The sequence below is a fragment of the Pezoporus occidentalis genome, unplaced genomic scaffold (assembly GCF_034315485.1).
Source record: "Pezoporus occidentalis ecotype Australia unplaced genomic scaffold, CSIRO_AGI_Poc_V1 ctg3, whole genome shotgun sequence".
In the NCBI taxonomy this organism is placed as follows: domain Eukaryota; kingdom Metazoa; phylum Chordata; class Aves; order Psittaciformes; family Psittacidae; genus Pezoporus; species Pezoporus occidentalis.
This window is the reverse complement of record NW_026914940.1, coordinates 21,266,829-21,282,205: the sequence shown is the minus strand read 5'-3', so window position 1 is coordinate 21,282,205 and position 15,377 is coordinate 21,266,829. Positions and strand designations below refer to the sequence as shown.

General features: G+C 41.9%; 1 protein-coding gene and 1 long non-coding RNA gene across 8 annotated transcripts in view; one reads left to right on the top strand and one right to left on the bottom strand.

The window, feature by feature from the left end:
- Window positions 1-1,614, bottom strand: part of STK3 (serine/threonine kinase 3) — a 124,906-nt gene extending 123,292 nt beyond the window's left edge. For 2 of the 6 annotated variants that reach the window (XM_062627335.1, XM_062627338.1), the window contains exon 1: window positions 985-1,240. In XM_062627335.1, the coding sequence (XP_062483319.1) occupies window positions 985-1,007 (23 nt within the window). In that variant the 5' untranslated portion in view covers window positions 1,008-1,240. Of the gene's footprint in view, window positions 1-984; window positions 1,250-1,591 lie in introns of those variants that run through there. The other 4 variants (XM_062627336.1, XM_062627340.1, XM_062627337.1 and 1 more) reach the window with 4 other exon arrangements.
- An 8,781-nt stretch (window positions 1,615-10,395) lies between these two features.
- Window positions 10,396-15,348, top strand: LOC134168006 (uncharacterized). 2 transcript variants are annotated; one of them, XR_009966359.1, is made up of 4 exons: window positions 10,396-10,603; window positions 10,707-10,851; window positions 11,033-11,784; window positions 11,923-15,348. It is a non-coding gene; the product is annotated as an uncharacterized LOC134168006 (long non-coding RNA). The 2 variants fall into 2 exon arrangements; XR_009966360.1 differs by having other exon boundaries at window positions 10,399-10,603; window positions 11,033-15,348.
- Window positions 15,349-15,377: the final 29 nt, after the last annotated feature.

The window sequence follows — 15,377 nt, the reverse complement described above, 5'->3', positions numbered from 1 at the left end:
ATACAATCAAAGCAAAACTATTTTGTGCTGTAAGATGACAGTGCCACATTATAAGCAAAAGCTCATGGTTTCACATCTTTACATACGCACACAAAAAGAAGACAAATTATAAATGCCCAAAAAAAAACCCCACCATGTACCATTGATACCATAAAAAACACAGAATGGTTTGGGTTGGAAGGCACCTTAAAGCTCATCCAGTTCCAACCCTCTGCCATGGGCCAGGACACCTTCCACTAGAGCAGGCTGCTCCAAGCCCCATCCAACCTGACCTTGAACACTGCCAGGGATGGGGCAGTCACAGCTGCTCTGGGCACCCTGGGCCAATGTCTCACCACCCTCACAGTGAAGAATTTCTTTCTAATATCTAATCTAAATCTCCTTTTCTTTCGTTGAAAGCCATTATGACTAGCCAGCTTATGTATTTCAGAAAATACACATACTGTGGGTATATTCATGATTTTTGCCTCTTCCCACTCTCTGATTTACAATTGCAACTATGCAACCCCCACCCCCACAAGCATCCCTCCACCAGCAGGACACAAGGGCACTTTCTGGTGTGGAAAGATAAGAACAACTCCTTACATCGGTTTCTCCCTCAGACCTGAGGCACAAAGCGCACAGATCACAGAGCACTCTTCTCGGCTATAAAGTTCCCCTTATAACCTAACTAGACCCTAAGGGCTCGCCTCCCCCTACACGCTTACCCAGACGATGATTTCAGGGACAGCCCCCTCCTCCCAAAGACCCTTCCCAACGCAACACAACCGCTGCAGCCACTAGGCAGGTCTCAGCCCACCTCGCTGCCCCGCCGTCCCTCTCAAAGCCCCGCAGTACCGGAGCTAACCGAGGCCGCCGGGGTCACGGGGAGGCAGGGGGGCAGACAGGCGGGCCAGGTCTCCCATGCCACTCCAAGGCCTCACCCTGGCCGTGCCGCCGCGCTCGCTTCCGGGAGGGGCCGGGGCGGCCAGGGAGGGTCGTTACCTCTTGGGCGCTGCCTGCTCCATGCCGCTGCTGGCCCCCCGGCCCCACCGCCAGGAGGGGGGCTCCCGGCCGAGCCCCTGGGCACCGAAGGGGCGGCAGCCGCTGAACTCCTCACAACTTTCGCGCGAAGTCGCTGGCCCTTTAAACGGAGCCCGCGCCCTCCCTCGGCCGCCACCGCTCGCGGCACCGCTCAGGCACCCGACTCTACCGAGGCCTGCCCGGCTGCCGGCGGAGGCCCGCCCCCCCGCTCCCCTCACTGGTTACTCCCGCGACATCGCAAGTGCTGATGGGGCGGTGTAGAGGTCGCTCAGAGCGGCGGGAGGGACGAGGCCTCGCCCCGCCGCAGGAGGAGCGGGCGGTGCCGCGCCGGCGGGAGGGGAAGAGCATTGAAGCGGTGGCGGCTGGGCTGAGGCACCGGGCCCTCAGGTCCCGGCACGCTCCGCAAGGCACGCCGGGAGGTGTAGTCCTCCCCAGGAACCGGCCAGACGTGCTCCCGCGGGAGGGGCGCGCGGACGGACCTGGCCTGGAGGCGGAGAAACAGAGCCTCGGGCCTCTGAGGCGCCGCCGGGGTGACCGACCGACCGCCGTCCGTCCCCTACACGCTCACCTCATCCCTCGACCCCTGGAGCTGGGCCTCGGGGCGAGGGCAGGCCCGGGGCAGATTCGTGGCCTGAGGCAGAGGCTGAGGACGGCTCTTCCCCCGCTGCCACCCGCAGGCCCTGTCGTTTCGGGGCAGCGCTGTCGGGCGGCCTGCGCCTTTCATCCGTCCCTCTGCTCCAGCCTCGGGACGGCCGCGCTCGGAGCCCAGCTGAATCTAGCCCTTCGTTGGAAAGTGAGATCTCTTCTTGGACAACTGGCTCCAGAGCACTGCAAAAAGGAAGACTGAACTTAGTCATGGCAGGACGGGGGAGCTGCTCTGCCCAGCTGCCTTGGCTGACGGTGCAGCTTTGAGGTGAAAAACGCTGGCATGGGGCACTTGACTTTTTAATGCCAAAGCATACAAGTTATCCTGCAAAGCCATAGGCTTTCACATAATTATTCAAGCAGATTTTAGGCCACTGAGTACCATGTGATAGATATCTGCAATTTCTTGACCTGATTTTCTTCTGCTTACATAGCAATTTAAGACACTGACAAAGCATCCAAGTAGATCCAGCCAAGTCAATACATGAAAAGCTTAAATGTTCAAGCCAATTTCTGTATCCTTTCCTGCAAGTATGTTTATTTGCCTGACTAGTGGAAGTTTAAGGCAGTAAAACACTTGGATAAGATCCATAAAAATACTGAGGTGCCCAAGTTCCACTTTAAACTGATCTTAGATGTACAACAGCATTTGCCCTCTAAAAAGAATCCACACTTCATACCTAATTTCATCTCCTGAATGACTGAAGTCCTACTGTTGTGCAAGTTCTCTGTTTTGGCTGACTCAGTCCAATCCAGTTGACTCACTGTGGTTGAGCTAAATACACAATGGCAATATTGAATGAACCCATAAAACAAATCACACACCACCATATGACCTTTTAGGTTTCTTTGTTTTTCTGAGTCATGGAAAAACTGCAATAGAACATCAGAGATCTTCCAAGTATCATCCCACAGGCCAGAGTGGCTCACCAGCAGTACTGCCAGATATGTGCATACCATAGACAGTTTGTAGGAGATGCCAAAAAAAACCACCCAGGAGAAGGAGCCAGTGGATGCCTCAGATGGAGTGTGGTATGAGTGCATTAGAAAGTGGTGAGGAAGAACCCCGCAAGACTTCCCATCTGTCAGTTCTAGAGCAAGTGAGGTCAAGCAGGTAGAAGATGCTATGTGTCCAACTTTGGTTTACAGGGTGTGGCTGTATCCACTGATCAATTACATTTCACCAGTTTCACCTAATGAAGGGAAGCCTGACATCCCTATATGGCTCTGGTACTCCTGGAATGCAGAGGCTGTCTCCACATCCTTTGACACAAATCTTTAGGCCAGTATTTTTCTTTCAGGTTATTTCAGAGAAGATAAAATTTTCCAGCTCCCCATCTCAAGCCAAACCTGTGACAAACTATACATTCAAGCAAGGAAAAGAAGTCTTAGAAAAAATACAGGTACTATATTATAGTTGTAACAGCAGGACAAAGGGAACCAAGAAATGCTCCCTCTTCCCATTCACAGATATATTTCTTTCTCTGGAAGAAGTTGGCTAAACAACCTAATCTGCCATTCTTCCTCCCCCCTTTAATGACAGGTGATAGGAACAAGAAAGGTTTGAAAGAAAGAAAATTTGTCCAAGAATAGCAGATTTAGATATTCACTCTCTTCATTCAAAACCATTTAATACCACAATCCCCCCTCCCAGAAAATACCCTGACTACCTGATAATTGAGGAAGAAGTGGCAGGAATGTCCTCCATCTATGCCACTAAAAAAAGAAAGTGTGAAAAAAAAACAAGATATCTGAAACAGAAGAAGTTAAGTGAGGTGGAAGGTGCCAAAAAATACGGACTGATCCCATAACTTTCTCACAGAAGTTGCAGTTGTGCCTTATTCAACCACCAGAATGCTTTCTAAGTACATTTATGCTGAAAATAAAATATCAATAAGATAACACGCATACCACAGTATTCTTCAAGATCACTTTACTCATCTCTTAGATTTTCAAATTATATTTTCAGTCTATTATATTGTAATAAATAACACCATTTCACCTTTCCCCTGCAACATGAATTTGGGAACTGTCCTGTGAAATGCAACACTGATTTGGTATGCATTACAATGCTGTACCTAGCCACCAGCAAAGAAGGAACTTTGGAAGGGAAAACAGACTCCCTCTGTTCTACTACCTCATTCAGGCTTTCCAGTCAAGGGAAGTCTAGATGTTCAGGAGGCATGAATATACTATGAGATTGCTGGTGTCTAGACAACATGGAGATGAGGAAGTTGCAGACAATCTACATGAGTATTCCCATGATCTCTTCCAACAGTGGAACTATGTAACACTCCTGAGAAGGCAGATGAGTAAGAAAAAGCTTAACGGAGCCCAATCTTAAAAATACAGGAGAAAACAAACTCTTTTTCTTCTAAAGCTTTTAATCCACTTCACCAATTTATCAGCATGCATTAGGACTTCCTTCTCTGCAGAACTGGCATCAATATCTGATGTAATTCCTTAGACCAAAGGATGGATGGATGAAGACCATACTTAGTTTTCAAGTACTATAATTATATTATAATGTACTTTTGTAAACAGATAAAATAATTTATATTATAATTACTTATACTGCAGTGGAATCAAGAATCATGATGGCATGGATATTAGGTGCTGTATAATCACAGGCTAAGACAGACCCCCAGCCCCTAAGTACATGAAACAGAAAGTTCCAAGATGTCAATTCTGCCTCAGTTGAACATAATTCATAATAAACCTGAGAAGAATAAAAATTACTGGTGAAGTTCATGTCTGAGTTTCTAACAGGTATTACTAATGGTAAGATTTAAATTTCAAATATGTACTTCAAAGTAACTCATATATCATGCAAATAAATAATGCATGTTCTAGTAAGAGTCTTATCTAGTTCCCTTGGTAGCAAATAAAAGCAGGTATTCGACCTGGCTTATTTAAGTAACATGCGTTGTAAGTAATACATGGCACTACTAGAAAACTGCAGAATAGTACATGTTTTCCAGGAGATATATGATGCAGGGACTGTGAGAATGAAGACCTTGGGCCCACTGTAGGAGAGGATCTGGTCTGAGACCATCTTAAAAACCTGAACTTGCGCAAGTCCGTGGGACTTGATGAAAACCATCCGCAGGTCCTGAAGGAGCTGGCAAATGAACTTGCTAAGCCGCTGGCCATCATATTTGAAAAATTGTGGCAGTCAGGTGAAGTTCCTGATGACTGGAAAAAGGGAAATATAACCCCCATTTTCAAGAAGGGGAAAATGGATGACCCAGGGAACTACAGGCCAGTCAGTCTCACCTGTGTGCCTGGCAACATCTTGGAGCAGATTCTCCTGGAAGGCATGCTAAGGCACATGAAAAACAACAAGGTGCTTGGTGACAGCCAGCATGGCTTCACTAAGGGGAAATCCTGCCTGACCAATGTGGTGGCCTTCTATGATGGGGCTACAGAACTGATGGACAGGGGTAGAGCAGTTGATGTCATCTACCTGGACTTGTGCAAAGCGTTTGACACTGTCCCACACGACATCTTTGTCTCTAAATTGGAGAGACATCAATTTGATGAATGGACCACTCGGTGGATAAAGAACTGGCTGAATGGCCGCACAAAAAGAGTTGTGGTCAATGTCTCTGTGTCTAGCTGGAAACCAGTAACGAGTGGTGTCCCGCAGGGATCGGTGTTGGGACCGGTCTTGTTCATCATCTTTGTTGGTGACATGGACAGTGGGATTGAGTGCGCCCTCAGCAAGTTTGCTGATGATGCCAAGCTGTGTGGTCCGGTTGATATGCTGGAGGGAAGGAATGTCATCCAGAGGGACCTCGACATGCTTGTGAGGTGGGCTGATGCCAACCTCATGAAGTTTAACCATGCTAAGTGCAAGGTCCTACACCTGGGTCAGAGCAATCCCAGGCACAGCTACAGGTTGGGCAAAGAGATTCAGAGCAGCCCTGCAGGGAAGGACTTGGGGGTGCTGGTCGATGAGAAAACGAACATGAGCTGGCAGTGTGTGCTTGCAGCTCAGAAAGCCAACCATATCCTGGGCTGCATCAAAAGGAGCGTGACCAGCAGGTTGAAGGAGGTGATCCTGCCCCTCTACTCTGCTCTCGTGAGACCTCACCTGGAGTATTGTGTGAAGTTCTGGGCATTCCCTCCTCTACACATCACTTAACGAGTTTTGTAAAAATAGGAACTTACTGTAATTACAGACCTCCAGCTTTTCATCAAACATGATTAATACTAGCTAGCTAAGTCACAAATGAGTGTGAAGGGGAGAAAGGCAAGGAATGGCAGGCAAGAACAAAGAGAGAACGAATGCAGGAGCCTGATCTCCTTAGAAACTAATTCATAAATTCAGTAGACAAATAGTCAACAACACCATGTTTGCATGTCTCTGTGACTGCCTGATAACAATCTGGTATGCTGAAAGTTGAAGAAAAGGCCTTGAATGAAATACCAGCTTGTTTATACAGAAGATAAGAAAAACTGACTTCTGCCTGTATTTTTTCCTACCTATCATGTCTAATGTGAAGTAACCTTGAAGTCTTATCTAAGAATTTGTTATATACTTTTCTAACCCTGTCAATCATAAAATACTTATAAATAAAACAACAGCATATTCTGTCTGAAGAATAGTTTGGACTAAAATTGAGAGTTTTAACTAAAAGTGAGTTTTTAATCAAGCTTAGGAATGAAGAACAGTTGCTTTTTATTTCTTCTCCTTAACTTTTCAGAACTTAATGCTTAATTAATGTAATGTAAAAGGAAAATGACTTTTTGCTGGTCCAGCAAAAAAAGATGCAGTAAATAAATAATCAGGCAATACAGATGCAGGTTCTGCTATCCATATACACTTTATTAAAATCAGCATGATTCACAAAATTCTTTTTTGACATTAAAAAGAGCAGTAACAACCTGTAGTAGTAAAAACTTAGCTGCACTGCCTAATATACATCATTTTTGTATCCAAAAATTACTACTAGACCTAAAGAAATTTGTTGATTAGGATAGGATTTTTCTGTTGACTAGCCATTTAACTCACAGTCTTAGTAACAGGCTATATATAGACTACCCGTTTGCTATTTTTCCTATTATAGCACACTATGGTAAAAATAAACCATGGATACAGAGTTGCTATTTACAGTTAACCACAGAAGATATTCCAGTCTGTACTACAGCTGCATTGATTGTGCTCATGGGATCTCCGGATTATCATCGACTTGAAAAAAAAAATATTTTGGTTTGTAAAACAATTACTGTTGTTGTGGTAATGCTGAGGGTTACTCTGGATTCCCTTCTACACAAAAATATTCCCTCTTTCTGTGGACAGCCATCTGTTCTTCAGTCTGCAAAGAAGTGTGCTCACACCCTAGAGAATAAATAACATTTAACTAGCATGCCTTGATGCTTGCGTTCAAAATGGAAACTAGTATCAAAAACTAAAGAATGATTGAATCATCATTACTTGATGAAGCAAGTGCTATGTGAAATGCATGTCAGCTGCCTGAATACATACAGGCCTTATGCCCAAGGCTTTCACCTCTGTGAGGGCTGCATTTTCTCCCATCTTCCTTTTGCTCCTGAGCTGAGAGTTGAGGTGTACATGACAGAAATGTTTAGGGAAGTTTAGGAGTTTGGTTTTTTTTTTTCTTTTAGGGACAATTCTCTCAAGAGGCTACCATGACCCATTCTTTCAGATTTAAAAGAGGTAAGGTTCCTTGCCCTTGTGGGCCTCTCTCAGAAGTGATCGAAGAGAAGTATAAATAGGTGGGAAGCACAAGTGCAGAACAACAAATGACAAATAAGGAGAGTTCAATACAACTGGAGAGCATATTGTGAATACTGAGCACTACAAAAGCAATGCTGTAAAATCCTTACAGCTTATTCAGTTATAGAACTCTGTTGTTGGTCTTTTTTTGTTTTTGTTTTTTTTTTTTGTTTGGGGTGTTGGTTTTTTTTAATGAAACCCTTCCTATTTATGTCTGAAATGCATCTCCATCTTGCTTCATAGGGACCAAAAAACAAGTGTTTGTTATGTGGAGGAATCATTCTTTAATCAATGTGGAGGAATCATGCTTTAAAATCCAGAAACCACAACATTTCAGTTTCCTAATATTTTCCAACCTTTCCCAATCAAAACATGCCAGAATATCACAATTCAAGTCCAAATAAGATACTCCTGTAGCATGTACAATCACAAGAAAAAAAAAACTACAAATCAAAACCCAAACCCTAAATACAGTTCTAGTCTTAAAACTTCCCAAAAAAATTTCAGTGTCATAACAGCCATTTCATGACTGACCGTGAAGTAAGGGTCTGATTACAAGATAAAATCCCATGCAAAGTAGAGATATATTCAAAACAAGAAAAAGATCAAGATTTGTACTTATGTTCCCATTCTGCTCTTAAAAGCGGTGGGAAGCCTTCCCCGCAGTAGCTCATGTACTAAAGAAACAGCAACCCAGCAAATAATGAAGTTTCACAGAACTGCCTTTATACAATGTACTGACTTGAGTCTCCTCTAATCAGGTTCGGCTTGGTTCAACAGGGGAGAGTTTTACACATTCTCACCCCTACCCAGGATGAATACTTAAACTGCTGTCACGACAGAGCAAAGGAACTGTCTGCTGAAAACAGAACTTTGAAGTGACTGAATGAGTGTACGTAGGTCAGGCTATAAAATGACAGCAAAACATAAAGCAAGTTACTATCTAGAGAGCTAATGAACCCCATTGAATTTGAGACCTAAACTTTTCCCGGTATTCCTTTACTGAAAAATAGATTTTCTTAGTTGCAAACAGAAAACTAGTGGAAGATTAATGGATTCATTTAATACGGAATAAGAGTTTGTCAACAGCTATCAACACTGCACATTTTTACCCAGGCTGGGTTTAGCAAAACTAAAATGTTCTGGTGGCATAATTTTCACTGTGGAGCGGAAGGAAAGAGAGCAATTCCATATGCTAGGAGCTTAATGGAAACAGTTAATTTACCACATGAGGAATATCACATGCATACCACTTCCACCTAAAATGAATCACTCCTTCCAGCTGAGAAAACTGAGGTCTTTTATCTTCTTCAGGGTGGAGTCCATCTCCTCCCATAGATCCCTACAGAGTAAAACTGCTAATCCTTTTAAAGACATTACTTCTTTTATGTTCATATAGCACATTTTAATATTTTCTAAACAAGAGAGAGCTCAATGTTTCTGTGTAACCTTGAACTAGCCAGTACACAAGTTCTCTTGCTTCATCCTTGAGCTCTCCTGTAGTTCCATGATCTAATTTGTTACACTAGTGGTGTTCAGCTGCTCTTACCAGATTAGCAATATGCAGTTTAAATTCCTTAAAGCTAATTTTAAAATGAATGTGCTAATTTGAATACTAGGTAAAACAATGAAAACTGAAAGAGAAGAAGGAGGAAAGAAGATTAATAGATAGTAAATCCCTGCTTCATGCAGTTCAAACTAGTCAGAATGTCTCTAGGACCTGATCCAAAATCTGTTAACATCAACAGAGTCTTTCTTTCAAATATACTTCTTTGGGGATCAGTTCTCAAAGGAGAGTGGTGCCTAATTTGATCATGGGAGTGTGAATACGAACACAGATTTTTGCTTGACTAGTGTTTCCATCCTTGGCTCAATTAATCTCCCAGGAGGATGGAGGAAAGGTCAAAACTGGAGGCAGATCACATTAGACACTACAATTTATTTGACATAACCTCTTAATAATGTGTCATAGGTTCATTTGATTAAAAACAATGCAGTCAGAGAAGATAAACAGAGTAGAAGTGGTCCCCTTATCCTGGAATAGATACTAAGCATCTGAAACATTAGGCAGTGGGAAAATTTGCTGTTCAGAGTCACAGGGACATGTATGCAAAGTTGTATAATATGCATTGCATATTAATGTATAATGCATTACAATATCAATGTATGCTATGCAATGCACATTATACAATATGCAATGGTATAGCAATTTTAAGTGAGAAAATATGTAGGAAGGATGAAGTCACACTACTGTGTTAGAATGCCCACAGATATGTACACTATACAGAAAGTAACAAGAACGACACAATATAGACACAAATGCTCAATTCTATGCTGTATTATTGGCATTTATCTTTACCTTTCAAAATGGTCTTTCAAAAACAAATACCTCATTTTGATGGGTGTGGGATACTCAACAGCTCTTAATTAAGCACCTCTAAAGCACCCTTTTAAACTTTGTTCTAAAGTGTATTGAATTAGACTCCATATGAACAATTTTTGGCACCTGTTCTTGAAATGAGGAAAAAAAAAAAAGGCATGCTAAACCAAGATTATGCATTATTTTCCAGGAATTCAGCAATTTCTTGGGGAGATTAAATTTACTGCAGCTTTGAAATAACAGGTTTACTGCACATTCTGAATGGTTGAGTGTCTCTGCAGGACTGGATAACAGCTAGCACAAGGGTCTCAGGGGATTTTATTGTAGTTAACCCATCCTCCTGTTCTGTTCCTACTTTGCATGCAGAAGAGAATGTTTGTGCTTACTACAATATTTATAGCTATAAGTATAGTCAGTTCCTTTCTCATTTTACTGTACCAGCTCGTACAAGAAATACATAGAACTATATATAATATTATTGCTACTACTTTGCAGGATGTTGTATATATTGTAAAGCTGGCTTCCTAATAGAAGGCAGCTAAAGACCTCTGCACTTAAATCTGCCAAAGCTGATACAGCAATCACAAGCATGTGTTGTTACACTTCTTGTGGCTCATCTCCACATGGTGCAGCTGTTGTGTTGGCTAAAGAAAATGCAGGCCCAAGGGAAACAAATTTAATTCAGCTGGGATGACTTCTACTAAAAAAAAAAAAAAAGTGGTTTAAGGAGAACAGGTGTCTTATAGTAAGAGGAATTGTTTGAGAGGTTTTCCCAAAACTTTCTTTGCCTCTAGGAAGTCTATTCTAAAGCGGTATGCCTGTGATAATAATCTCTTGCAGTCTAATTTTTAAATAATACCTTTCAGAAATGTAGGGGATTCCACCAGAAATTCTATTTTTGTTTGTTTCTCCTAGTCTTAGGACAGGAAGGCTATACACAGGACCTTATCATGCAAATTAGAAGCTGGAAGGAGCCTCATTGCTGTTATTCAGCGTCCTCAGCCTCAAGAAGGTTTGTTTAATCAACAAATGACTGTGCAAAGGAAGACCCACAGCCCATGTAAGTCACCAGCCAGTTTATCCCAATATATCTATTGTTTTAACCTTAAATTTTTACTGAAATAACTTAAATACAGCTTCCGCCTAAATATGGTCTTAGTTACTCAAAATAAATAAGCTAAGCTATACTATGTAGTCTAATAAAACAGTATTAAGTGTATGACTTTCTTTTTCTCTTCCAGAAAGGCCTTGTGTACTATGATAACTCCTCTAGTATTGTCATGCATTCCTGCCTCTCTGCTTCCTGCATCCTCTGGTATATCAGAGTAGAAACTGACTGATGCTCAGCGGCTGAGACTCGGCAGCTTTCCTGCTGTGGTCAGTAGCAGATCCCACAGCGCTGAGGCAGCGGGATCCGTGGAAGCTGGGAAACGCTTTTCCCAGCAGTCTCTCAGGAGGTCTCTCTCTCTGTCAGAGCTGACTGAATCAGCCCTTCGGACAACACATTGCAGCGGCCGGCAGAACTTTCTCTTCCTGTTGTTAGCCCTCTTTCCAAAATAAGGTTCCTCCAGAGGGTAGTCTTTTGTTGTGTAGGTGTCTTCATACTGCAGTTTCCTCCTTTGGGCCTGTTTTTTCTATCTCTGACAAGGTCAGAATTCCTTCTCTTTGGGGAAATAGAAGTCTGAATGAGTGATGATTTTTCCACACAGACCCCTTTCCTACAGACTTGTTTTTTCTATAGAATGTATAGGAACTGTTCTCATCTCTTCCTTCTTAACTAAATAAATGTTATGATGACAAACTTCTGGTTTTCTTTTTGCAAGGTTAATCTTGTTAGCTCTTACATCAATCTTTATTGCTACATGTTGTGTCCTCAGAGTGTCTTAACACAGACCTTGGGTAGTGTTTTTAGGATTCTTCTCAAGTTTCTAAATTGAAGACCCAATACTCCTACTGAATTCCTCCTTTTGAATAAAATCCAGAACTCAACAAGGTCAGTAACAAAATTCATGAGATTTTTGTTCTCTGTGCATGTCTGCACATAAAGACCTGCAACAAGTCTTGCATTTTCACAGATGTGCCCTTACCAAGGGGAAAAAAATTGTTCAGCCTTTGCCATTTTTCTCAGCAGGACATGTGAAAAAGCCCCCAAATCTCACTGATGGTAGCAACTGCAATGGCTATGCCTAATGTCAAAACCCAAGAGTAGATGGACCTGGACTACACCCTACAAGTGAAGAAAAAAAGGATCCCAATTAACAAATAAAGGAGAACCAACTGTGGAATGAAACCTGCCTTCACAGTGAAGCCATCATGGGGACACTCACTCTTTACTGTGTCTGTACAACCAGTATCTTTTCCAAAGACTGAAAAAAAAAGACTTTAAAAAGACTTTATTATTTGTAGAGTAAGATTAATTCAACAAAGTGTCACCCAAGGAGGCTGGTTAAAATTATATCTGAATTTAAGAGCAACTTCTTGTTTTTCATGGTATTGGAATATGCACTTATCAGGGAAGTTTTATGTTTGAGGTTCAGGGAGAAGGTGATGACCATCTCCTCTGAATGCTTTCAGATGAGTGATTTTCAAAATGATGCTAGCATTCTTCCAGGCAGAGGCCTGGCCATTAGATAAGCTTAACATTATGGTGGCCATTTGCAAAACAGATGAGGGCAGAAATAGCAAGAGGAAATGAGAAACCGAAAAACCCGCTGGAACTCCCTGCAAATAAAAACCCAACCTTGGAAAGAAAAGTGTTAGATCCTTCCACTGAAAGAAAAACTGGTGAGCATAAGTTTTCAGCTACTAAAACTATACCTGCTATCCAAAGGGAGATAAAAACACCAGCTGAAGGAAGACCGCCGCAACTGCCAGCCTCAAGAAATCTAGGAAACATTACACTCTCTTCCTTTGTGAGAGTCTGCACAGAAGTTTTTTGCTATGGCCAGATAGGATCCATTTGCTTCTGCATTCAGGTTGGGTTTTTAATGATGGAGCCCATGGCCATCCTGGCTAAGAATCCTGTTTAATACTCTCTCCTTTGCTAGTATTTAAGTTGTGTCACAAGGCATTGGAGAACTACACTACCAGAAGATTTGACAGATGTCATTTGGCAGATCCTGTGGTGGCCATTCACATCACCCTTCCAGCTGCCTCTTCCCCCTCCTCTGCCAGAAATTACTGTTTATGGAAGTGACTTGGCGATAGGGGCCATACCTGTAGTTCAGAAATTCTAGTTCAGTCAGATGCTGTAACTCAAACTTGCAGGCAGATGTAGCCGAAGGCAGTTTGGTTTTGTTCTCCTTTCAGCAGCTGAAGTCTCCTTTGCACTGGTGTTTGGAAATGTTGTGAGCAGCAGACCTTGGTTGCCATGTTTTCACTATCAGGGTTTCAGATGGCAATGGAACTGATGTGGTGGAAACAGGAATGGAGCTCTTTCCACTGATAATTTCCTGGCAGAGGGAAAATATGAAATCATATTTTTTAATCAAATAGCCTCACCTGAGTAAATATTCTAGCAATTCCAATTTTTAATTTTATTATCATAGCCTATTGCTCAAGCTGTGTTTTCTGACTGCAGCAATAATAGTGCTATGAGCACATGAAGATTTTTTCAAACTGGCATTGTATTTGGTTCCTTTTACATTTCCACACATAATCTGCATAACATTATTAAATCTTTCCTGTACATTATTTAGCCTCTGGGATCAAATGAAATAATACATGACTGGAACTCTTTGGACTTTGACAGATGTCCTCTGGCAGATTTTTTGCAGCGGTTTGTTACTGTTCTCAGCTATTTTCTTGGCCTTTTCCTGGAATGGGACGTGTCTCAGCTGCTCTGGTGGAAAACACTAACCTCTTAGCTTTTAAGGATGATAAAAGCGGGTTTGAGTTACTGCACCAGACTTTGAACTGAAATGGCTGAAGCAAAGGTATGGTCCTTTTCACCAGCAAACCTACAAGAAGAGTAATCCTTCAGATAGTTGTCAAAGGGGTTGGAAGGGGAACTTGGAGCACTCACAAGTGTATGGAGATATATTTTACAGCATCTTGCCTCTGGTCTGTTTTCCATGGGAGAGCACAGGGAAGCTGGGTATTCTCTTAAAATAGTGCAGGTCATGATATAAACACTTCTGCATCTCTTTTTTGTAAGCATATAGTTTCTTCTGAAATTGATCTGCCTTGTGGGCTCTCTCCTACTGTGGGTCGTTGAGTCATCCTAAGTAATATGGTACCTAGATGGTGCAGAGTTTGTTTCCTTTCATCTGTACACCTGCACAAGGCTTTTTATGTGTGGGAGAGCTTTCTCTGCCTTGTGTATTTTGTAAATAACCTCTTCACCAAAGAGAACCCTGGGCTTATGATCTTTGCCAACATTACCACACTTTCTACACATTTGGGCTGAGTAAAAATAGTTATCCCAACATCCTTCATTTGTTTTTGAAAACTTCTCTATCAACCATTTAATATGGCAAAAGCACCACACCATCAGATTTTAATGAGTTCAGGCGGTTTCGAACAACTGAGCATTTAAATCTGCGAATAAACTGAAGAATGTGTCACTGCCTTCAAGAAGCATACTTTCATTTTAAGAAACCACAGCTGCAACAATAAATTTGACACACAGTAAGTTGAAGGTGGCAAGGATTAAAGGTATGGAATTAGAAAGAAAAAAAGCCACCCTTGTGCTGTTGAACAGAGTACAGGACATAAATCAATGACTAACTTTGGCTAAGCTTTGCCTTATGGAAGTATGCAGCATTGCAGCTTTGCAGTTATCAGTATTTGTCATCTTGAGTATCAGTACACATGCCAGATGCAAAAGAGGGGCCCAGAAGAGAAAACATGGGGGATGAGGAAAAGAAAATTAATAATTTCAGTGACAGTGTACACTATTTTGATGGGAAACAGAACTTCTGTAATATTTCAAGGGACTTTAGCGTATATATGTGTATGGACAAAAGCTGTTGGAAATAAGCCTTTGACTTCAAAATGTGCCTGATTAAAAGAATACTGATAAGAATTAAGATGTGAACAGCTGGAACTTTGATTGCAGTTATGTTTTCTTCTGGATGTTTATTTCTAGATCACTTTTGCAGCTGCTTTTATCTACTCCTTAGAAATTCTTGTAGATTTGAGGAACCATTAGCTGTAAAAGTAAACATCAGCTCTGGTCTGGTTTTATGTATCTTCTTGAAGCCGTTGAGGGGGGAAAGATAACATTAAACTAATGCTGCTTTAGATTAGACTTAAGCAATGCTTTGAGCAGCCTTTTAGCATTTTAGGCTCCACCTGTAACTCTAACAGCAAGTCGAGCATTTCTGATTTCTTCTTTACCAGGCATGTAGGAATTGCCAAACTCTAGGAATGAAAATACTCTTTCTGGAAAGCTTAAATTCATGTCTCAGTGTAGTTCAAGACACTGAATGCTTTGAAGTGTGCCTCTACTATCTATGTACAGGGATGGTCCTTAAAACCAGTTCTGCTGCTTTTCAGTATCTGTCATCTGTAAATATTATGCTTTGAATAAAACAGATCTGCAGTTTTGACTCCATTCTATTTTGTTATTGTAGTTGCTTAAGA